Here is a 24,569-nt window from a genome sequence, read left to right as displayed (position 1 = left end):
GCGATTCTCCCACCCCCCCCCAAAACGGCGTGCCACGTTTCACAACAGGCCGCTTGGAGAATCGCCGCTCGCCGTTTCTAACGGTCGAGTGGTGATTCTCCGGCCCGGATGGGCTGAGCGGCCTGCCCAATCCAACGGGTTCACGCCGGCGGCAACCACACCTAGTCGCTGCCAGCCTGATCAGCACGCGAACGCTGCGTGTGCGGCCTGTGGGGGGGGGGGGGGGGGGAGGGAGGATCGAGCACCAGGGGGGCGCTCAGTAGGGCTCTGGCCCGCGATCAGTGCCCACTGATTAGCGGGCCGGTGTCTCTAAAGGACGCACTCTTTTCCTCTGCCGCCCGCAAGATCAAGCCTTGCGGGGCGCCCGCGGGGAGGACGGCAACCACACATGCATTCCCCAGCCCGGGTGGGAGAATCACGGGAGGGCTGCTCTGGCACCCCCCGCGATTCTCCCACCCCCTCCCCCCAAAATGGCGTGTCGTGTTTTGCGACACGCCGCTCGGAGAATCGCACGGTGACCTGCGATTCTCCGGCCCGGATGGGCCGAGCGGCCTGCCGTTCCCGACCGGTTCACGCCGGCAGCAACCACACCTGGTCGCTGCCGACATGAACATAGCGCGAAAGGTGAGTTTGGGGCCTGTGGGGGGCGGAGAGGGGATCGAGCAGCACGGCCGTGCTCGGGAGGGGACTGGCCCGCGATCGGTGCCCACCGGTCGTCGGGCCGGCGTCTCCAAGAGACGCACTCTTTCCCCGCCGCCATCCCGCAAGATCAAGCCGCCACGTCTTGCGGGGCAGTGGAGGGGAAAGATGGCAACCGCGCATGCGCGGATTGGCGCCGGCCAACCTGCGCATGCGTGGCTGACGTCATGAAGGCGCCGCCGGCCGCGTTATTATCGGCGCGCCACCTTGAAGCCAGCGTCAAGGCCTGGAGGCCGACTTTCACGAAACGCCGCTCCTAGCCCCCGGGGGGGGTAGGGGGGGTGAGAATAGGGGGCGAGGAGCGGCCTCCAACGCCGTTGTGAAACACTCCAGGTTTCACGTCGGCCGTTGCAGAGAATTCCGCCCTTAGTCTCCCGATGGGAGAATTTTGCCCGTGCTGTTCGGTAATTTGGACATTCTGAATTCTCCCTGTGTACCCGAACAGACGCCGGAATTGTGGCAACTAGGGGCTTTTCACAGTAACTTCATTGCAATGTGAGCCTACTTGTGACAATAAATATTATTTTAAAAAGTTAAGATTGGAGAAGCTTTGGTCAGGTGGATTGGCAGTGCTAAATTGTCCCTTAGTGCCCAGGGATTAGCAGGTTATGTTATGGGTTTACGGGGCTAGGACAAGGTGGGTGGGAGAGTGGACCTCGTTAGAGTGCTCTTTCGGAGGGTCGGTGCAGACCCGATGATCCAAATGGCCTCCTTCTCCACAGTATGATTCTGTGATGTTTTAAGATGAAGCTGTGCCTGACGATTGAAAAGAGATTTGTTAAAAGTGTCCAAAATTACTGGGTGTCTAGACAAATTAGTTCAGGAAAATTTGATCCCATGGGTGGAAGGGTCAAGAACCAGAGGACACCAATTTAAGGTGATTGGCAAAAGAGACCCCAAAGATGGCATGAGAAACTATTTTCTGCAGCAAGTGGCTTCAAAGCACTGACATTGAGTATGGTGAAGGAAGAGTCAACCTTGGCCTTCCAAAGAGTATTGGATAATTATCTGAAGAAAAATAATGGTAGGGCTTCGGGAAGAAGATGGGATGTGAGACTCACTGAGGTGCTCTGCCTGGGAGCTGATGTGGACATGATGGGCTGGATGGCTCGGCTATCACCATTCTATGATTCCAAACAGGGTTTAAGAGCAACACCATCAAATATGCTCTTCTGTCTTTCCAGAAAGTCAAGTGAAAAACACTGGAGTGAGAGGAGACATGATTGCAATCCAACAAGTTTGTATCATTTAGACAACCAAATAGAATCATTTTCATAGTTATTTCTTGTGCTCCTCAATTCATGTAAAGTGAAAAAGGCGATTTCTCAACAGTGTTTACTTTCAAGCTAGCTATCGTCAAACTTTTAGCCCTGCTTTTTCTGGAGTAATAATTTAGCTGAAGGTTTTGCATTAACAAGTGCACTGCTGTTTGAAGAGAATGCAAGCTTACAGGACTGACCAGTGAACTCGAGAGCTGATCTAGCACACAACTGAGAGATAGAGATTTGAATTCTTGCTACATCTCTTTTAATTGGGAGGTTGGAAATAAAAAGGGTTGCCCTGCATGATTGTTGGAAACTTGATGCATGTTGGAGAAATTGGCGTCTCATTTATGTTTTGTCGCCATTTCTAGCAATAGTGTGAATTTGGAAGCAGTATGGCAAAGCCATGAACCTGTGCAGTTGTCACTACAATTCTAAGAACCAGCTGACACTGGAGACCGAGACCCAGGCCCGGATTTTCAAAAAGTATGGCCAACTCGGCAACCTTTTAAAAATGGGGAATAAACACTATTCCGGGATTCCCACCCCATTCCACTTCCGAACAATCTTTGTTGGAGTGCAATTTGAGTGCAGGTAGCCTGCCCACATGCAGCGCTCACGTCCTCGCTAGCTCCATTGCACGGCGGACAATGCAAACCATTCCACAGCTTTTGTGGAATCGGGTCCCTTCTGTAAGTAAGTGGTTCATGGCACCTCAGAGGAGTCATGAAACAAGCGGGAACCCCGGTCTCAAGTTGGGAATCAAAAAGGAATGTCCTGCTTTTGAAATAAAAAAAACATATCTGTTCTTTCAGTTTCGATTGTTAGATGCTGTATTGCAAGTGAGTTGGGTTTTTACTCAATGATTGTTTATTGGGCTCGCTCATCCAAAGGTAAGCTCATCATTACATTGATCAGCATTGTATAAGTGTTGAGATGCAGTTGAATACTTTCCCATAGAAAAATGCGATATTATGCATTGGAAGACTGAAGAAAACAATTCTTGGGAACTCTACTGTCGTGATCTGAAATGAATCAAATGTCCACAGCCCTTTAAGTTTGAAACAAAATCGATCTACAGCTCTCTTATAGAGAGAAAAAAACACCCACGGCTCGACTGAGCTGAGAACAAACAGGATAATTTCTTTTTGCAATTTCATTAGGTTCCATTGCTTACATTTCCATGGATTTGCCAACTGATGTCATTATGAGTGCTTGGCTGAGTTTCAACGACTACATTACAACATATCCCAGCAGGAGGTTGTGTTCACAGTTTGATTGGCCGTTTTAATAGAATATTAAAGGATTATCTGTCTTTGATATGATTTTCATTATTGAATAACTAACTGCGGGAAATTATTTATGTTTCTTTGCATCAGGGATTTAAAAAAATATATGAATGCTTGCGTTTTTTACTGACTCTATTGGATAGTTTTTCACTCAGTTAGATTGTTAGAGATGCACGTTTCAGTATCCATTTCAAAAGATTCCCATGGCTATTACATTGCTCCTGCACATAGTGTTTACTTGGTGAGTGGCTGTATAAGATACGTGGGAAACATGGAGAGAGTATGAGGAGGAATTCAGGAGTCATGAAGAGTAAGGGGTAAAGGTTTGAGGGCCTGACATTCATCACTATAATTGGGCTTATATTCGAGTAAATGGAAATGGTCCTTCTAACCTGCCAACCTTGCTAGTCATCTGCTTCTATTGCCATATTGGGCTCAACTCCATCCTGTCCCAGCCTCCCTGGAATACAAATATGGTGGGCGGACCTCCTAATCAGAGAGGCTGCTGAGTCTGTAACTTTCCCAACTCAATCTTCACACCTCCTTCATGAAAATATGGCCCTCAATGTTGTTTGAGAAACATGGGCTGAATGGGCCAGCCCAACAAAGTATTTTCCACTATGTAAATTTAAGAGAAAAAAATAAATTCACTACAGCAATATACTAAGAGGGGTAGATGAAGTGAGAGATCTTGGCGCACAAATACACAGGTACCTAAAGGCAGCAGTTCAGGTATCAAGGTTGTAAAGAAGACGTATGGAATCCTCTCCTTCATTGGCAGAGGTATAGAATATAAAAGTAAGCATATAATGTTGCGGTCCTGGGCCGAGCAGTTGCCATACCAGGCTGTGATGCAGCCAGATAGGATGCTTTCTGTGGTGCATCTGTAAACGTTGGTAAGAGTTAATGTGGACATGCCGAATTTCCTTAGTTTCCTGAGGAAGTATAGGTGCTGTTATGCTTTCTTGGTGGTAGCGTCGACGTGGGTGGACCAGGGCAGATTTTTGGTGATGTGCGCCCCTAGGAATTTGAAACTGCTAACCATCTTCACCTTGGCCCCGTTTATGCTGACAGGGGTGTGCACAGTACTTTGCTTCCTGACGTCAATGACCAGCTCTTTAGTTTTGCTGGCATTGAGGGGTAGATTATTGTCGTTGCACCACTCCACTAGGTTCTCGATCTCCCTCCTATATTTTGACTCGTCGTTATTCGAGATCCGGCCCACTATGGTCGTATCGTCAGCAAACTTATAGATGGAGTTGGAACCACATTTTGCCATGCAGTCGTGTGTGTACAGGGAGTATAATAGGGGGCTAAGTACGCAGCCTTGCGGGGCCCCGGTATTGAGGACTAGTGTGGAGGAGGTGTTGTTGTTTATTCTTACTGATTGTGGTCTGTGGGTCAGAAAATCAAGATTTGAGTTGACAGAACTGAAGAAAGGTAGAAATGGAAAGAATATAATTGGAAATGGAGTGGAGGAGATGGGGCAAAATAGAAGAACAGTGATATTGACAAATCTGTCATGGACATAAGACAAAGGGGAGTGTTGATGGTGCCATTAAGGGATGAAGGGTGCTAATGGCGGCATAAGGTGAGATAGCCGAATCTGTTAATGGAAGCAACTGAATAGCCGGGATTGGTGGCCAAGTGGGGTTGGGTTGAGTTGTGTTGGGGCAGGCCAGGGAGCTGAAAAACAGCTAACAACAAACTACAAATAAGTGGATGGTCAGCTGATCGTCAGAAATGTAGACAGAGAGATTAAGGAAGGGAAGTGTCAGAGATAGACTATGTGAAGGTGAGAGAGGGATGGAAATTTGATGCAAAATTTATACATTTTTCCAGATCCAGACAAGAGTATGGAGTGGTACCAATATAGTCATTGATGTAATGGAGGAAGAGTTGTGGGAGAGGGCCTGAGTAAGACTAGAACAAGGAATATTCCACAGAACCCACAGCTACCTCTCTGTCTCAATTTATTTATTTAAAATAAATTTAAAGTACTCAATTCTTTTTTTTCCAATTAAGGGGCAATTTTGCGTGGCCAATGCACCTACCCTGCACATCTTTGGGTTCTGGGTGTGAGACCCACTCAGAGACAGAGAATGTGCAAACTCCACACGGACAGTGACCCGGGCCAGGATCGAAACCGGGTTCTCGACACCAAGAGGCAGCAGTGCTAACCACCGCGCCATGCTGCTGCCCTTCTATCTCAGTTTCTCTCCTCAGATGCTGCCAGATCTGCTATGTTTATTCAGCATTTTCTGTTTTTATTCAGATTTTCAGCATCTGCAGTATTTTTCCGTTAATTTGAATGTTTTAGATTTTATTTTCCTCTCTTGGATCTGTAAATTTCTCATTCTTTTACAGGTACAATATGGAATTTTTCCAGATAATTTCACATTTAATCTACTAATGGACACTTACATTAAGGAAGACAACCTTACGAGTAAGTGAGAAAAGTTAGTTACTGATTATAGTTTGTGTGATTTAAATTGTCTGGTTTGAGGGGAAAGAAAATGCTGCCAGTCATTTATCTCCAAATTGTTCATTGTATGAAGGTCCAAAGTGTGCTAAAAGTATGAAGTAGGAATTAAACACTATATGTGCATTTAATTTATATAATCACCCTGCCATTAAAATCTCCAAATTGATTGATAGTGGTAATGCAGTGCACCTGAACAGCAGGTGAGAAGATCCACAATGAGGGGCACGGTTTAGAGGAGATGTACGATGCATGTTTTTTACACAGAGGGTAATGGGTGCCTGGAACTCGCTGCCGGAGGAGGTGGTGGAAGCAGGGACGATAGTGATGTTTAAGCGGCATCTTGACAAATACATGAATAGGATGGGAATAGAGGGATACAGACCCCGGAGTGCAGAAGATTTTAGTTTTGATGGGCAGCATGGTTGGCCCAGGCATGGAGGGCCGAAGGACCTGTTCCTGTGCTGTACTTTTCTTTGTTCTTAGTACTGGATCAGTAAGTTTGCGGATGACACAAAGATTGGCCGAGTGGTTAACAGTGAGGTTGAGTGTCTTGGGTTACAGGAAGATATAGGCGAGATGGTCAATAATAATAAGAAGAATTGCTTATTGTCACACGGGGAGGCCGGTCAGGCGCCGGAATGTGGTGACTAGGGGCTTTTCACAGAAACTTCATTGAAGCCTACTTGTGACAATAAGCAATTATTATTATTGACCATCCCGTCTATATCTTCCTGTAACCCAAGACACTTAACCTCACTGTTAACCATTCTGCCAATCTTAGTGTCATCCGCAAACTTACTGATCCAGTACTGCGGATCTTCTCGCCATATGACAGGAGTCACTGATGTTCAAATGGGCAGATAAGTGGCAGATGGAATTTAACCCTGAAAAGTGTGAGCTGATACACTTTGGAAGGAGTAATTTATCAAGGAAGTATTCAATGAACGGCATGATACTAGGAAGTTCTAAGGAACAAAGGGGCCTTGGTGTGTTTGTCCATAGATCTCTGAAGGCAGGAGGGCAGGTTAATAGAGTGGTGACAAAGGCATATGGGACACTTCCTTTATTAATAATAATAATAATCTTTATTGTCACAAGTAGGTTTAAATTAACACTGCAATGAAGTTACTGTGAAAAGTCCCTAGTTGCCACATCCCGCCGCCTGTTCGGGTACACTGAGGGAGACTTCAGAATATCCAATTCACCTGACAGCACGTCTTTCAGGACTTGTGGGAGGAAACCGGAGCACCTGGAGGAAACCCACACGGGGAGAACAGACTCCGCACAGACAGTGACCCAAGCCCGGAATCGAACCTGGGACCCTGGCGCTGTGAAGCCAGAGTGCTAACCACTGTGCTACCGTGCTGACACATAGATTGAGAACACAGTAGAGAGCTGTCTGACAGTTTCAGCATTTCATTCACAAGAAAGATGGAAGGTGCCCCCCAATGGTTCAGTGTATGCTGATGTTTATAGGATGGGCAATGTCTTCACCTCCACCGTGCGCTACAATCAGCTTCAATTATACAAAAGTCTGTAAAGCTAATTGTATTAAATATAATGTGAAGCCCTGCTTGAGGCAGGGTGTGTAGCCAACGTTAAAATTTTCTACTCTAACTGTGTAATTACTTTAATTTTTGATCGTTATGCAATAGATTTATAACTTGTACACACTTAGAAGGGCAAGATGCTTGCTCAATAAATATAATTGAAGAGAAATGGTTCTTGCCCCAATTAAAAATATTTCTAAATTGACTATGACGATGATGCATGGAATGTTACTTTCTTTCCAGATGCGCTAGCGGTTGTCATTGAAGTGATGTTGCAAGAAGCATTTGATGAGCAATGTACACAGCTTCTTTCTCTCTATGTTCTACTGAAATATCTACATAGTAAGCCGGAGATGAAGGTAAAAAAAAAGTACATAGATTTTCTCAATGGTGCTCTTGTTATGAATTTTCACATCCAGTTCTGATTAGGCAGTTAAATTATAGTGACAAGTCAGTGAGGAATTTACTTTCACAGTGGAAAGACAATTTGTATTCTGCATGCGTCTACACTTTCATCAGTTAATCACATTTTGGCTGATGCGAAGGAGCATTAAACTTGCAGAGCATCTTCAGTATTAATGCATTTAAGGGGAAGATGATGTATTCAAAGAGAAACTAGATAAGCACATGGAAAAAATGATTCGAAGGTTATGCTGCTAGGATTTGATGAAGAGGGGTAAGTGGTTTCGTATGTGGTGCGTTGGGCCAAATGGCCTATTTCTGTGCCGTATATTCTATGTATTTATTTCTTCTGTTCAAGCAAATGGTAGATCATTGCAGTGGCGACAGGACAAAAAATGGTGATGGTGATAGAAATCTTCCAATTATAGGGAACTCCAGTCGGCAGAAAATTGTTTATGGTGTGACTGTTTGCCGGTCCCTAATGCACCAAAAGCAAACTTAAAGCCTACCTTCGGACAGCGGGGAGCATCAGACCTGCTTTCGGGATGGAGGATAAAATAGAGCGCTGGGCTCGAGGCCTTCACCCACCTTCGGGCAGTGGGGAACATAGGATTGCGAGGGACACGCTTTGGAGACAGAGGATAAAAGAGAGCATGGGGAAAGCAGTAAGCTGATTGGTCGGTAAGAAATTGACATGGGGACTGTGTCTAAATAGCTAAAGCTAAAATAAAACATTATTTATTGGGAAAAGTATTACTGCTATCTAAATTTGTTCGAGACTAAGGTGTAAGTTTTACTTTTAAGACATGTCACGTGAGGCCATCCAAGTGGATTGTGTGGCTTGTCACATGTGGGGAGCCTTGGACCCTACCAGTATTCTAGATGACCACATGTGTGGGAAGTGCTCCCAGCTGCAGAAACTGGAGCTCCGGGTTTTGTGGCTTGAGCAGCGCTGGATACACTGGCGCATCTGCGAGGCTGGGTGTTACATGGATAGCATGTGTAGAGAGGTGGTCACACCACAGCTCAAGGGACAAGAAGAAAAAAGGAAATGGGTGACCACCAGGCAGTCCAGGAAGAATAGGCAGATAGTGCAGGGGTCCCCTGGGGTCCCGCTCACACGATATTCTATTTTGGAAATTGCGTGCAGTCAGAGCCAAGCCACAGGGGGCTTGGGGCCATTTCAGGGGAAGATGGGCCATATACAAGGGGGAGGATGGTCTGTACCTGAACGACATTGCAAGTAGATTTGCTAGAGCGGTTGGGAGGAGTTTAAACTGGTTTGGCAGGGGAGGGAACACAGAGTATTTGTAAAATAGAACACATCATGCTATAATAAAGGAAGCAAGTCAGAGTGAGTTCAGCTATGTTGAATGTCAAGAGAATAAGACAAGGTTGGATGGTCTTTATTTTAATACTAGGAGTGTAATAGGTAAGACTAATGAGTCAAAGGTGTGGGTTGACACATGCACTTGTGACATTGTTGCCATCACAGACACGGTTAAGAGAAGAGCGGGACTGGCAGCTAAACATTGCAGGGTATAGGATCTTTACCCAAGACAGAGGAGAGTGTAAAAAGTGTTATCAATTACTGCAATGAGGAGAGGTAATATCTTGGAAGGGTCTTCAAATGAGGCTTTATGGATAGACCGTAGGAATACAAAGGGGCCAGCCACATTACTGGGAGTGTATTATGGTCCCCCAAAGAGTCAGTGGGAAATAGAGGATCAGATATGTAGGTGATTTACTGAGTTGTGCAAGAATAATAATTGGATAATTATACTCAGGAATTTCAACTTCCCCAACATAAATTGGGATAGTTATAGTGTAAAGGGTTTAGAGGCGGTGGATGTCTTGAAATGTATTCAGGGGAGCTTTCGGTATCAATACGTAGAAGGCCCAACAAGAGATGGAGCAGTGCTGGATCTGGTTCTGGGGAACAAAGCCAGTCAAGTGTTCAATGTGGCAGTGGGGCAGCAATTAGTGATAGCGACCACAATACGGTATGGTTCAAGTTCGTTGTTGACAAAGAAAAAGATGACCTGTAAAAGACAGTTTTGGATTGGGGCAAGGCAGACTTTACTAAAATAAGGCAGGATCCGACCAAAGTTGACTGGGAACAGCTTCTTGCTGGAACATCTACAGCAGAGCAGTAGAGGGCATTCAAAAAAGAAATGGGGAGAGTACAGGCCCAACATGTTCCATGTAGGGGGAAATATAGGAGGAATAAGTTTGGGGAACCCTGGATGTCTAGGACGATCCAGGACTCATTAAAATCCCTGGCTTTTAACAAGTCCAAAGAGAAAAATTCAACTGTGGCCCCAGCGGAATATAGGAAATTGAGGTATTGGAGGCTTTGACGGTTTTAAAAATAACATTGCATCCCAGGCTGCTGTGGGAGGCGAGACAGGAAATTTCAGGGCTCTGACGCAAGTTTTTAATTCTTCTCTGGCCACGGGGAAAGTGCCAGAGGACTGGAGAACAGCTAATGTTGTTCCACTTTTCAAGAAGGGTGGTAGAGATAAACCAGGGAATTACAGACCGGTGAGTCTCACATCAGTGGTAGGGAAACTGTTGGCGAAAATTCTGAAGGCGAGAATTAATCTCCATTTGGAAAACATAGCTTGATTAGCGATAGTCAGCATGGCTTTGTCAGAGAGAGGTCATGCCAAACAAATGTGAAAGAATATTTTGATAAAGTGACCGAGTGTGTAGATGAAGGAAGTACAGTTGATGTAGTTTATATGGATTGTAGCAAAGCCTTTGACAAGGTCCCACATGGGAGACAAAGAACAATACAGCACAGGCACAGGCTCTTCGGTCCTCCAAGCCTGTGCCAAGCACATGTCCATCTAGACCAACCGTTTGTACCCTTCTATACCCCATCTGTTCATGTGCCTATCCAGATAAGTCTTAAAGGCAGCTAATGTATCTGCCTCAACCACCTCACTTGGCAGTGCATTCCAGGCCACCACCACCCGTTGTGTAAAAAAACTTTCCTCACAATTCTACACTGAACCTCTCCCCTTCCCCTTGAACTTGTGCCCCCTTGTAGTTTTAAATTTAGCCCTGAGAAAAAGCCTCCAACTATTCCCCCTATCAATACCCCTAATAATTTTATAATTGCCTGACAATCTTCATCACTATCCGCAACTCCTGCAATCTTAGTATCATCCGCAAGCTTGCTAATTAATAGAACAATAGAACATTACAGCGCAGTACAGGCCCTTCGACCCTCGATGTCCTAATCAGACCCGCTCCATTTTCTTCCAAATCATTTATATATATATATATATATATATATTACAAAGAGAAACGGTCCCAGTACTGATCCCTGCGGAACACCATTAGTTACAGACCTCCATTCAGAAAAATACCCTTCCACTGCAGCCCTCTGTCTTCTATGGCCAAGCCAGTTCTGAATCCATCCAGCCAATTCACCCCAACCCCATGTGATTTAATGAGAAGGTCGAAGCACATGGAATTCAAGGAAACGTGGCAAGTTGGATCCAAAACTGGCTTAGTAATAGGAAAAAGGGTGGTGGTAAAAGGCTGTTTTTGAGTAACTAGAGGGTGGTGTCCAGAGTTGTACCACAGGGAATAGTGCTGGGTCCCTTATTGTTTGTTTTATATATATATAAATGATATAGACAAGGACATGGGGGAATTAAGTTTGCACATGACACCAAGATTGGTAGGGTGGTTAACAGTGCCCATAGGGTGGTAGGTTACAGGAAGATATCAATAGGTTGATCAAATGGGCAGAGCAGTGGCAGACGGTATTTAACCCTGAGAAGTGCGAGATGATGCACTTTGGAAGAAGAAACAGGACAAGAGAGTATGTAATGAATGGCAGGACACTCGGAAGCTCAAAGGATCTTGGTACTTGTTCACAAGTCCCTGAAGGCGGCAGATGAATAGGGTAGTTAAGAAGGCATATGGGACACTTGCCTTTATCAGTCACGGCATAGAATATAAGAGCAAAGGGGTTATGTTGGAGCTGTATAGAACAACTGGAGTATTGTTCTGGTGTTTAGTTCTGATCACCTCCTTATAGGAAGGAGGTGATTGCACTGGACGAGGTACAGAGGAGATTCACTAGGATGTTATCTGGGATAGAACTATGAGGAGAGACTGGATAGGCTTGGATTGTTTTTTTTAGAGCAGCGAAGACTGAGGGCGGGGGATATGATTGAGGTGTATAGGATTATGAGATGTTTGGGCAGGGTAAATAGGAAGCAGCTGTTCCCTTAGGTTGAGGGCTCAATCTCAAGGGGGCACAGGTTTTGGGTGAGGGCCGGGAAATTCCGAGGGGATTTCAGAAAAAAATAATCACTCGGGGTAGTGAGAATGTGGAATGCACTGCCTGGGAAGGTAGTGGATGCTGGAAGCCTCACAACCTTTAGAAGGCACTTGGATGAGCACATGAAACACCATTACATTTAAGGATATGGGACAAATGCTGGTACGTGGAATTAGCACGAGATTTGGGGCAGTTAGTGTCGGTGCAGACTCGATGGGCCGGCGGGCCTTTTCCGCGCTGTACGATTCTATGACTCTTTTGTAATAGTCCCAATGTGTATCAGGATGAATATACAAAGGTTACCATAAATGGAAACTGCAATCTTAGCAATTATTGCACAGATGACCTTCATATACATATCCAAACCCTGCAGCTACACATTTTGCTTGTTACCAATAGCTGCATATTTTGAAACACAGGTTGTATGAAAATAGATGATTGATCAAGTTTAAAAATATCAGACTTCAACCTTTGAAGGTTAACATTAACAATTTTCAAAGCATTTTGCATGATGCTCTCATATACACATAGATAACAATCCCATTTATTGACTCTAGTTTTTGCATTTATGGTGCTTTGATACTGAGCAATCCTCAGAGAATTACTAGGAGGATCACTGCGTGACCCATTATGCTCTGAAAGCAATTGTCAGGCACCACAATCAGAACTGAAAGCTTTTTTATTCACTTCACAAAATCACAACTACTTTTTTTAATCTTGTGCATATACAGATTAATCCTGATGAAATTCTAAGATCTGAAAGGCAATTAGAAACACTCGAATATGTGATGGATGCCTTTCACCCATGAATCAATTATGTTATTGCATTTGATTGTAGAAATGTAAAATGCATTATCACTACAGCAGAGAATTTAACTGAAACCCGTTGGATCATATTTTAGAACATAGACTCAGTAGTTTCTTTAAGTTGTCCTGTCAGGCAAGTCTAATAACTGACTGTAATTTCTAGCAAAATCATAGCTGATTAAGATGTGTAGGCCGAGTAATCAATGGTGCTGTGGCATAAGGTAAATCAGATTAGTAAATTATCATTTTATGATCTTATTTAATGAAAACTACAGATTTAAAGAAAAAAGCTGATTTGAATTTCTATCTGTTAATTTTTCGTTCTTTGCAACCCCACAGTCCAGGAGGTTCCCGCCCAGTTCCCACCTCCCAGCCCTCATCTATGGAAGTCACATTAGGAAACATACTGTGAACTCATGTACTCTACTGGGGATTCCACAACTCTATTATTATAATCTATTAGGCTGCCTTAACAGTATTTCCCAAGAACAAAGCTGTTTTTTGTATAATGGTTTGATATTCAAGCCTTAAAATTGTTTGTTTCTGCACCCAAGTTTTTAAATTGGAAAAAATATGTATCTGGTTACTAAACATAAGAATAAGTCTTACATCACAAGTGGCCAGCTAGTCAAGCTGCACTCATGCAGGTCCAACACAAGAGACTGACCGCACCATGCCAGACTCTTTACTACGCACAGCAATACTGAAGAATCCAAGTGGTTTAATTGGAGTGCAGAATTACAGCTCCGTTCACTGTCTTAGTTCTGTTCTGTAAGCTGCAGTTAGATTGTTCTTTTTGCCCCCTCTACCGAAGGTGTTGACTCTTGTGTGGTTCACCATGCATTGCTGATCACAACCTTGTGGCTGTAGCCATTTTTCATGCACAAGCCTAAATAATAGGTGTTTGCCGGTATAGAGAATGCTGAAAAAACTCAGCAGGCCTGCCAGTATCTATTGGGAGAGAAACAGAGTTAACGTTTCAAGTCCTTAGACTCTTTGTCAGAAGTGAAGGCAGGGAGGGTGTTAAGAATTGTAGAAATTGCAAATAAAAGTAGCAACTGTAAGGACAATAATAATAATAATCGCTTATTGTCACAAGTAGGCTTCAATTAAGTTACTGTGAAAAGCCCCTAGACAGATGACCTGGTGTGAGAGGAGGTTTGCATTGAGGCTATACATGTATAGGATATTTTTTTAAATGGGGACGGGTTTAAGATGAAGGGAAAAGGTCAAAATCTAAAGTTCCCAAATTCAACGTTGAGTCTCGAGGGCGACAACGTGCCCAACCACAAGATGAGATGCTGCTCCTCCAGCTTGTGCCGGGCTTCACTGGAGCATTGTAGCAGACTCAGGGTGTGTTAGCAGGTTATTCAACATGGAAGGCATTGCAACCAAAACTGACATTTGCATGCACAGCATTTTCCAGCAAGGCTCATTGGATATCAATCAGCTGGGAGACCTGACTGACGGATCCAGAGTCCAGTTGTAGCATCTTCTCCCACCACCCCAGCTGGTTTCACTTAGCACAGCACAGATTAGGAATCTTTTAACCTCTACTTTATCCCCGTGTCTCACCATGAAAGTCTATCCATTTCGCACAATGGTTGTGCTACACAACATGATGGAGGGTGTCCTCCATGTGAAGACAGAACTTTGTTTCCACGAGGAATGTACATTGGTCACACCGACTGTTAGTCATGGACAGAGGCATCAGCAACTGGTGGATTGGTGGGGATGAAGTCAAGTGGATTTTGTTGGTTCCCTCCCCACCTGCTAAAGACCTTGTCTAGCAGCTGTGTCCTTTAGGCCTCGGCCAACATGGTCAGTGATGTGCTACTAAGCCACACTTGGTGATGGACATTGAGGCCTCCATCCAGGGTACATTCTGTGCTCTTGCCATCCTCAGTACTTCTTCCAAATGGATTAGTTTGACATGGATTTGTGCTAATTCATCAGCTGAGTAGTGGGGACTGTAGGTGAACATGAGTAAGAGCCCATCTTTGATCTGATCAGTGCGACTTCATGGGATCCGCAGTCAAAATTGAGGACTCCCAGGGCAACCCCCTTCCGACTTTATACCACTGTGTAGCCACCTATAGGTCTGTCTGCCAGTGGACAGGATGGTGATGTATGGCAAATTGTCTATAAAGTATTAGTCCATTATTATGTCAGGTTGTTACTTGACCAATTTGTGAGACTACTACCCCAATTTTGCCATAAGGCCATGTTAGCTACGAGGACTTTGTAGGGTGGATAGGGAGGAAGTAAGGGTTGGGATACACAGCGGAGAGCTGTCTGTCAGTTTGCCTGTCACAGCTCCAGGGTTCCAGGTTCGGTTCCCGGCTTGGGTCGCTATCTGTGCGGAGTCTGCACGTTCTCCCCATGTGTGCGTGGGTTTCCTCCAGGTCCTCCGGTTTCCTCCCACAATCCAAAGATGTGCAGGTTAGATGGATTGGCCATGCTAAATTGCCCTTAGTGTCCAAAATTGCCCTTAGTGTTGGGTGGGGTTACTGGGTTGTAGGGATGGGGTGGAGGTGTGGGCTTGGGTAGGGTGTTCTTTCAAAAAAAGAGCCGGTGCAGACTCGATGGGCCAAATGACCTCCTTCTGCACTGTAAATTCTATGATTCTATGATTATCATTTCCTAGTTTAATGCTAGGTGATCCATCCTGTTTGATGCAACTGAGTGACTAAGGGCATTTAACAGTCTACTTCATTGCTATGGGTCCATCTCACATGTGACTTCCATCCTTAAAGGGCATTAGTGATCCAGATGTGTTTCTGCGACAATCAACAACAATTTTATGGTCACAAGCTTTTAATTGCAGATTGAGGAATTGAATTTAAATTCCACCAGCTATTGTCATGAAAGTCGTGCATCTCAGAAAAGATCCTTCGGCCCATGAGTCTGCACCGACAATAACTACCCTAAACTCACACTAATCCCATTTACCAGCACTTGTCCCATATCCTGAACGTGATGGTTCTTCAAGTGCTCATCCAAATGCTTTTTAACGGTTGTGAAGTTTTCAGCCTCCACTACCTTCCCAGGACGTACATTCCACATTCCCACCAACCTGAATGAATTTATTTTTCTCAAATCCCTTTAGAATCTCCTACCCCTTAGCCTAACCTATGCCCCCTTGAGATTGACCCCTCAACCAAAGGGAACAGCTGCTTCCTATTTACTCCGTCCAAACCCTTCATAATCTTAAACATCTCAATCATATCCCCCCTCCGTCTTGTCTGCTCTAAACAAAACAATCCAAACTATTCAGTCTCTCCAGGTAGCTCAAATGCTGGTGGAATTTGAACCCATGTCCCCAGAAGCATTAGCCTGGGTGTCTGGATCACTAGGCCAGTGACATTACCACTATGTCACCACCTCCCTCCTCCCCGCTTGGTGGCTCCAATCCGCAGCTCGCTCCCCTCCCGGTGCATTTCTTGGGCTGCCTCGCCCAACTCAGGATCTTTTCTTTATCCAGGAACCAATGCGGCCTCACCACCATTGCCCTTGGTGGCTCCTCCACCTCCAGTGCCCTGTGCATCCGATCCACCTCGAGGGGCCGGTCCCCCATCGGCTTTCCAGCATGCTTGCCACAAACCCAGTCTCCTCCACACCTGTGTTATATCATATTAGAGCATTGATTTAACTGTACCGCAGCAAGCTCCATGGTGAATCAAAGACTTTTTCATGGCACACCCAATAGCTGATCTCACAGACCTACAACATGGCACTAAAAAACCGAGGTCAGGCGCCATCAATCAGATTGAGACTTACCATTAAAATGAACTGTGTATTCCAAAATAAGCTGACATAAACTTAAATTTTAAAACGCTAATTCTAACTAGAAATTGTTGTAGAACACTGAAGTAATTTGCAGCATCTGCACACCTCTTTTCCATAGCACGGATTAGTCTGTTTGACTATTGCATTTTTGATGAAGTGACAGATGTTTGATGAGGGCAATGTGGTCAATGTTGTCTGTATGGATTTTAAGAAAGCATTTGACAAAGTACCATATAAAAGGCTGGCTTACAAAATTGATTCAATGCAAGCTTTAATTGGGACTCAAAGAATAGGAGGGTCAGTGTCAGTGGCTCTGCATGTCATCGTAATTCATACAAAAACTATTTCAACATAAAATCTCAAAGAATTTATCAAAATTAAGGAAACCTCCAAGAAGAATGGAAAACATTAAAAACACTCAGCTGGTCAGGCAACATCTGTTCTGATGAAAGGTTACAGAGCTGAAATAGTAACACTGTTTCCCTCTCCACCCTTGCAGTCCATATGGTGTAGGTATAATTGATGCACCGATGCACAGTGGCAGCCGTGTGTACTATCTACAAGATGTGCTCCAGCAACTCACCAAGGCTCCTTTGACAGTCAGCCCATGACCTCCACCGCGTTCAAGCGCGGCTAATGCATGGGAGCACCATCACCTGCAATTTCCTCTCCAAACCACATATCACCCTGACGTTGAACCATATTGCTGTTCCTTCACCGTTGTTGGATCAAAATCTTGGAAATCCCTCCCTAACTACACTGTGGATGTACCTACACCACATGGACTGCAGTGGCTCAGGAAGGCAGCTCACCACCACTTTCTCAAGAGCAATCAGCGAATGGGCAATAAATGTCGGCCCAACCAACGGCATCTATGGCCCTTGAAAGAATAGACATAGTGCCCATCAAAATTTCAATCAGTGTCTACAGAGGAGTGGTCCCATAGCCGCCTGTTCTACCTGTAAGGGTGCAGGTCTCAGTTCCAAACCTCAACTTGTGAAAATCACCTTGTTGCTAAGCTACAATTCAGGATGTTGGACGAAGGAGGGAATCACAAAAGCAAAATCTGAATTATTTTTTAAATCTTGGTCAGTGCTTACCAGTTACATTTCTATCTGTTTCCAGCTCAAATGTCAAGATTCTCATCAGTTTGATTTATTTTCTGTATAATCTGCCGTTTTTCAGCTGGAAGATGAGCGGAATCTGGGTGCGGCTTTACTCTTGGTAGGACTGAAGCAGAACAACACAGTTGGCTTTAGCTCCCAGCTTCTGGGACTTGCATTGCTTGGTATGTTTTCTGTAGCTACTTAATATGCCCCATGTGCTATCGTGCATAAGCTTATAACAGTATAGTATGTTTGGATTGCTTTTGGTTCAAGGCAAGCTTTAATTTTATGAAAATTTGGACAATCTTTCCCAGGCAAAGTTGAATTAGCTAAGGGGATCCGTGCTGTTTACACCAAAATGCCCCTGATCTGGATCCCAGGATACTTGAGTCGAGCTCTAAATGTAATGGAGAACACAGTGGAAGCTACAAATGGAAAAAAGCTTTGTAAAGAAGCGGTAAGAAAAAATAAAATACATAGTGTTTATTTTTGATTTGAGCTCTTCCTATGCTGCAAGTGGATGCTAATTTGTGTTAGAGTTCACTCTGGTTATGAGCTTTGCTTGTACTTTGCACAGGCGTCCTGCATCCACTGTCAATGACGTTCATGATTGGCCTTCATGGGGACAGGTGAGAGTGGATCGCAAAAGTTTGACTCCTTTTGTTTTGTATTTAGCTGGGCCTTTGATATAGGTGCTCAGCATGGCATAGGAAATGGAACCCATGCCCGACTGATCAATGGTGCTTTGAGACACTGCAGTACTGCAAAAGGAAAATGATGTAATTGGCTGCTGAGAATGCCAAAACATCTAGCTTAAAGGTGAAATATGATTTTTTTGTACTCAGGTGTAGTTTCCCTTTTAAAAGCTTTAAGTAGGCTCTTGGAGCTGATCCACTTGTACAAATGGAAGAATGTGGCACATAATGGAAGTTTTTTTTAGTAATCTTGATCTGTGGCCTTTCCCGTCTAGAGCATTAAAATGTCAATGAATTACATTTCAGATATTTCATTTACACAAACCATTTTCTTTCTTCAGCTTGAGAAGGGGATGCTGGTTTTAAGCATACACACACATTCTCTGTAAGTGGTGGGAACGGCTGTTCTTCATGCCTGACCTGGATTGCCCTGCTTCTGTACAATGATTTGGCCAGCAGTCATTCCAGAGACTCTGTCCACTAATCGGGAACAACTTTAATTGCTGGACCACTTGCAGTGCCAATATTTTAATGAACATTAATGTGCAGCTTCCACAAACAGGAGCTCAGTGAATTAACTGAACATTTTTAAAAGCCATTTTGACAATGAAACGCATTTTTCAGCAAAGGAATAGAATTTCTCCCTCCTTGACACCACAGCAGCACTACAAAAATTGCATTATTCCGGAGGGTAATTACTGAGCAGTAGCCCACATAATACTGGCAATTGATCATCTAATTTAATTGCCAGCAACTGTCTGTCACTGTTAACATCCTCAGATGCTTTCATAGAATCATAGAATTTACTGTGCAGAAGGAGACCATTCGGCCCATCGAATCTGCACCGGCCCTTACAAAGAGCACCCTACAGAAGCCCACGTATCTACCATATCCCCGTAACCCAGTAACCCCCACTTAACAATTTTTGGACACTAAGGGCAATTTAGCATGGCCAATCCACCTAACCCGCACATCTTTGGACTGTGGGAGGAACCAGAGCAACCGGTGGAAACCCACGCACACACGGGGAGAACGTGCAGACTCCGCACAGACAGTGACCCAGCGGGGAATTGAACCTGGGACCTTGGAGCTGTGAAGCAACCGTGCTAACCAATATGCTACCGTGCTGCCCACGTGTTCAAGACATGTTCATTGTGTTGCTGTTTATTGTTTATGGCAATAGGATGCAGTGCTCCAAAATATTTACTGCTGAAACCTTGAACAAATTCTAGAGTCAGAATTTGTTCACGGCTGAATTGTGTCCAGGTCTTGCTGCATGTGGCACAGACTGCTTCCGCATGTGAAGAATTGCAAATGGTGTTCATCATTGTGCAATTATCAGCAAATACCCCCACTCTGACCTTATGAGAAAGGGAAAGTCATTGATAAACAGCTGAAGATGGTTGGGCCTAGGACCAACCATCCTGAGGAACTCCTGCAGTGATGTCCTGGGACTGAGATGACTGACCTCCAGCGTCCACAGCCATCTTCCTTTGTGCCAGGTGTGACTCCAACCTGAAAACGAAAATCGCTTATTGTCACGAGTAGGCTTCAAATGAAGTTACTGTGAAAAACCCCTAGTCGCCACATTCCGGCGCCTGTTCGGGGAGGCTGTTACGGGAATCGAACCGTGCTGCTGGCTTGCCTTGGTCTGCTTTCAAAGCCAGCGATTAGCCCTGTGAGCTAAACAGCCCTGTGGAGTGTATTCCCTCAATTCTAGTTTTGCGAGGGCTTCTTGATGCCACACAGAGCCAAATGCTGTCTTGACGTCAAGGGTAGTCACTCACCTCACCTCCTGAGTTCCGCTCTTTTGTTCATGTTAGGATCAATGACTGAAGATCCATAGTATACTGAGGTAGAGAATACTGAAGATTCACAGCCCTCTGAATGAGGACATTGCTGCTAATTTCAGTCTTAAATGACTAATCCCTAACTCCAGACTCTCCAGGGACAGCACAGTGGTGCAGTGGTTAGCACTCGGACACGGGGAGAATGTACAGACTCCGCACAGGCAGTGACCCAAGCCAGGAATCGAACCTGGGGCCCTAGCGCTGTGAAGCAACAGTGGTACCCGCTGTGCTACTGTGCTGCCTAAAGGTCACATGTCAGTCTACTTTTTTCCCTTTTGTTTGCTCCTAAACAATTATTAATATTATTTTTCCCACATGAGCCCTCCCCTATTTAATGTCCACATGACCGCTCTATTAACTATTTTCTTCAGGACCTTCTCCTCAATCTGGTTCACATGGAGACGGTCCAAACCATGCAGTTCCTTCTTGTCCCAATGCTAGTGCCATGAAAGGAAACGCCTCTTTCGCACAATCAATCATTCAGCCACCTATTCACCTCCCTACTCTACTTATCTTGATACCAATTTGCACTTGGCTCAGACAGTAATCTGGAGATTGTGAACAATATTTCCACTGATTTCTGTTTGCTCTATGCTGCAGGCTTGTTGCACTGAGCAGTTCATTTAAAATTAACACACACTTTTAAAGGAAATGTTGCTTGCGTGTGGTCTTTTTTTCCCGGCACAGCACATTCCTGATATGCTACACAACCTGCCACCCATGCAGTTTAGAAGAAAGACTGACTGTAACGCTTGAGATTCTGTTCTTCACTTTACTTTCTAGTTCCTGGTACTTACCCTAAGCAAGACCTCTTGCCTATCCTCAATATTCTGTTGCCCTCCTCACTTACGGGCGGCAAGGTGGCGCAGTGGTTAGCACTGCTCCCTCACGGCGCTGAGGATCTGGATTTGATCCTGGATCCTGTCTGTGTGGAGTTTGCATATTTCCCCCCCAGTGTCTGTGTGGGTCTCACCCCCACAACCCAAAAATGTGCAGGGTAGGTGGATTGGCCAGCCTAAATTGCTGCTTAATTGGAAGAAAAATAATTGGGTACACTAAATTTATTTTTAAAAATAAAGAAAGAAAGAAATTCTGTTGGCCTCAATATGGAGAACAAAAACTGGATCCTTGCTGCAAGAACTCGTATTGTAGTAATAGACCATATGGGCCATTGGGCCTGCTTCGCCATTCAATACAATCATAGCTGAGCTTGGGCTCCAACTCCATTTTCCTGCCCGCTCCCATATCCCTTCCCTTGCCGAGAGACCAAAACGCTGTCTGTCCCAGCCTGAAATGTATTCAACAATGTATCATCCACCACCCTCTGGGGTGGAGAATTTCAAAGATTCGCAACCCTTTGAGTAAAATAAAATGATCGGTGCGTTATCCTGAGACTGTGCCCCTGTCTGTGATTTGGATTTCTCGACCTGTGGAAACAATCTCTCAACATCCACCCTATCAAATCCCCTCAGAAGTTTGTAAGCTTCAGTGAGGTTGTCTCTTACTTTTCTAAACTCCAGAAAATATAAGCCCAATTTACTTAGCCTGTGGTCGGTGGACACCACCTTCACCCCAAGGACTGATTTGATGAACCTTCGCTGTACCGCCTCCAATGCAAATATATCCTTTCTTAAATCTGGAGACCAAAACTGCCCACAGTATTTCAGATGTGGCCTCACCAAAACACTGTACAACTGTAACAAGACTTCTTTATTCTTGTAATCCCTTGCAATAAAGGTCAGCATGCCATTTGCCTTCCAAATGGCTTGCTGCACCTGCATGCTAACTTTCTACATTTCTCGGGGCAGCACTGTGGCGCACTGGGTTAGCCCTGTTGCCTCACGGCGCCGAGGTCCCAGGTTCGATCCCGGCTCTGGGTCAATGTCCATGTGGAGTTTTCATATTCTCCCCGTTTGCGTCGGTTTTGCCCGCACAACCCAAAGATGTGCAGGTTAGGTGGATTATAAAGAACAAAGAAAAGTACAGCATAGGCCTTCCAAGCCTGCGCCGACCATGCTGCCTGTCTAAACTAATATCTTCTACACTTCTACACTTCCGGGGTCCATATCCCTCTATTCCCATCCTATTCATGTATTTGTCACAATTCCTCTTAAACGTCACTATCGTCCCTGCTTCCACCACCTCCTCCGGCAGCGAGTTTCAGGCACTCACTACCCTTTGTGTAAAAAACGTACCTCGTACATCTCCTCTAAACCTTGCCCCTCGCACCTTAAACCTATGCCCCCCTAGTAATTGACCCCTCTACCCTGGGAAAAAGTCTCTGACTATCCATTCTGTCCATGCTCCTCATAATTTTGTAGAGCTCTATCAGGCCGCCCCCCAACCTCCGTCGTTCCAGTGAAAACAAACCAAATTTATTCAACCTTTCCTCATCAGGTAACCAGGTAACATCCTGGTAAATCTCTTCTGCACCCTCTCTAAAGCCTCCACATCCTTCTGGTAGTGTGGCGACCAGAATTGAACACTTTACTCCAAGTGTGGTCTAACTAAGGTTCTATTCAGCTGCAACATGACTTGCCAATTTTTATACTCAATGCCCAAGCCAATGAAGGCAAGCATGCCATATGCCTTCTTGACTACGTTCTCCACCTGCGTTGCCCCTTTCAGTGACCTGTGGATCTGTACACCAAGATCTCTCTGACTGTCAATACTCTTGAGGGTTCTACCATTCACTATATATTCCCTACCTGCATTAGACCTTCCAAAATGCATTATCTGACATTTGTCTGGATTAAACTCCATCTGCCATCTCTCCACCCAAGTCTCCAGACGATCTAAATCCTGCTGTATCCTCTGACAGTCCTCATCACTATCCGAAATTCCACCAACCTTTGTGTCGTCTGCAAACTTACTGATCAGACCAGTTACATTTTCCTCCAAATCAGTTATATATACTACGAACAGCAAAGGTCCCAGCGACTGATCCTTGCGGAACACCACTAGTCACAGCCCTCCAATCAGAAAACACCCTTCCATTGCTACTCTCTGCCTTCTATGTCCTAGCCAGTTCTGTATTCATCTTACCAGCTCACCTCTGATCCCGTGTGACTTCACCTTTTGCACCAGTTGACTTCACCTTTTGTACTAGTACGAATTGGCCATGCTAAATTGCCCCTGAATTGGAAAAAATGAATTGGGTACTTTAAAGTAAAAAAAAACACTTCCCACATTCCTTATTTGATCACACCCAAGTCTCAACATCAACATTTACAAGTTCTGCACCTTTCTGCTTTTCTATTCTTAGGACCAAAGTGAATAAATTCACACTTCCCTATACTATTCTCTCTCTCGAACTGTTTTGAGATGTCCCTCATTCTGGCACTAGGTAAATAACAAATCGTGCAAGATCTTGATCATGCTTGCAAACAATGCTATCTGTCCCCCTAATTATTGAATGCCTTACAACTACTACTATACTTCTCCTGCTTCTCCCTCCTTCGTCTGAGGTGCCTTGATCTGCATTCAGGTTTTCTTTCCAGAAGTCTTAACCCTTGTGCTCTCAGTTAGTAAGTGAATTTTGTACTGATTAAATATGACACATCCTTGTTCTCTATCTCACCTGGGTTTCCCTTCGGGGGAGGCCTCAGGGGGACTCAGTACTGTTCTAAAAATAAGTAGCAGGGCAGAGAGTAAAGAAATAGTCAGGAACCTAACTCCAGGAACTGCAGCTCGTAGCAAAACAATAAGAAGTATACCAGTTAAACTAAAAGTGAAAAATAATAAACAGGCAAATAAAACATCAGTGCTGAGGGACATGTCAGGGAGAATAGAACAAGAACAAAGAAAATTACAGCACAGGAACAGGCCCTTCGGCCCTCCCAGCCTGCGCCGATCCAGATCCTTTATCTAATCCTGTCTCCTATTTTCCAAGGTCTACTTCCCTCTGTTCCCGCCCGTTCATATACCCGTCTAGAAAAATAGTCCAGTTAAGAGTTCCATATGCTAAAGTATGGAGTGTAAGGAACAAAAACTAGATGAATTGCAGGCGCAAATGCAAATGAAAGATTATGATGTAGTTGCTATTACAGAGACATGGTGGCAGGATAATGGGGACTGGAAACTAAATATACCTGGTTATTAAGTTAACAGGAAGGGCAGGGAAGATGGCAGAGGGGGTGGAGTAGCCTTATTGATCAGAAATACTATCACTTCAATGATGAGGGGCGATATAATGAGGGGACAGCATCCAGTGGCCATCATATGGATGGAACTGAGGAACAAAAAAAGGATCTAAAACTGGAATGGGTGTTGTGTATCGACACCCTGGTAGCAGTTCTGAGGGGTTAAATTGTATAAAGGCAGAAATTAGGC

General features: G+C 44.6%; 1 protein-coding gene across 1 annotated transcript in view; it reads left to right on the top strand.

The window, feature by feature from the left end:
* mrps27 (mitochondrial ribosomal protein S27) overlaps window positions 1–24,569 on the top strand; it is a 130,426-nt gene that overhangs the window by 77,203 nt on the left and 28,654 nt on the right. Inside the window, exons 6-9 of the mRNA XM_038805421.1 lie at window positions 5,618–5,696; window positions 7,529–7,644; window positions 17,772–17,874; window positions 18,007–18,149. Coding sequence (XP_038661349.1) covers window positions 5,618–5,696; window positions 7,529–7,644; window positions 17,772–17,874; window positions 18,007–18,149 — 441 coding nt within the window. The remainder of the gene's footprint in view (window positions 1–5,617; window positions 5,697–7,528; window positions 7,645–17,771; window positions 17,875–18,006; window positions 18,150–24,569) is intronic.

This window comes from Scyliorhinus canicula, chromosome 8, assembly GCF_902713615.1.
Source record: "Scyliorhinus canicula chromosome 8, sScyCan1.1, whole genome shotgun sequence".
Classification (NCBI taxonomy): domain Eukaryota; kingdom Metazoa; phylum Chordata; class Chondrichthyes; order Carcharhiniformes; family Scyliorhinidae; genus Scyliorhinus; species Scyliorhinus canicula.
Note: the sequence above shows the minus strand (reverse complement) of the source record. Positions and strands in the feature narration are given on the sequence as shown.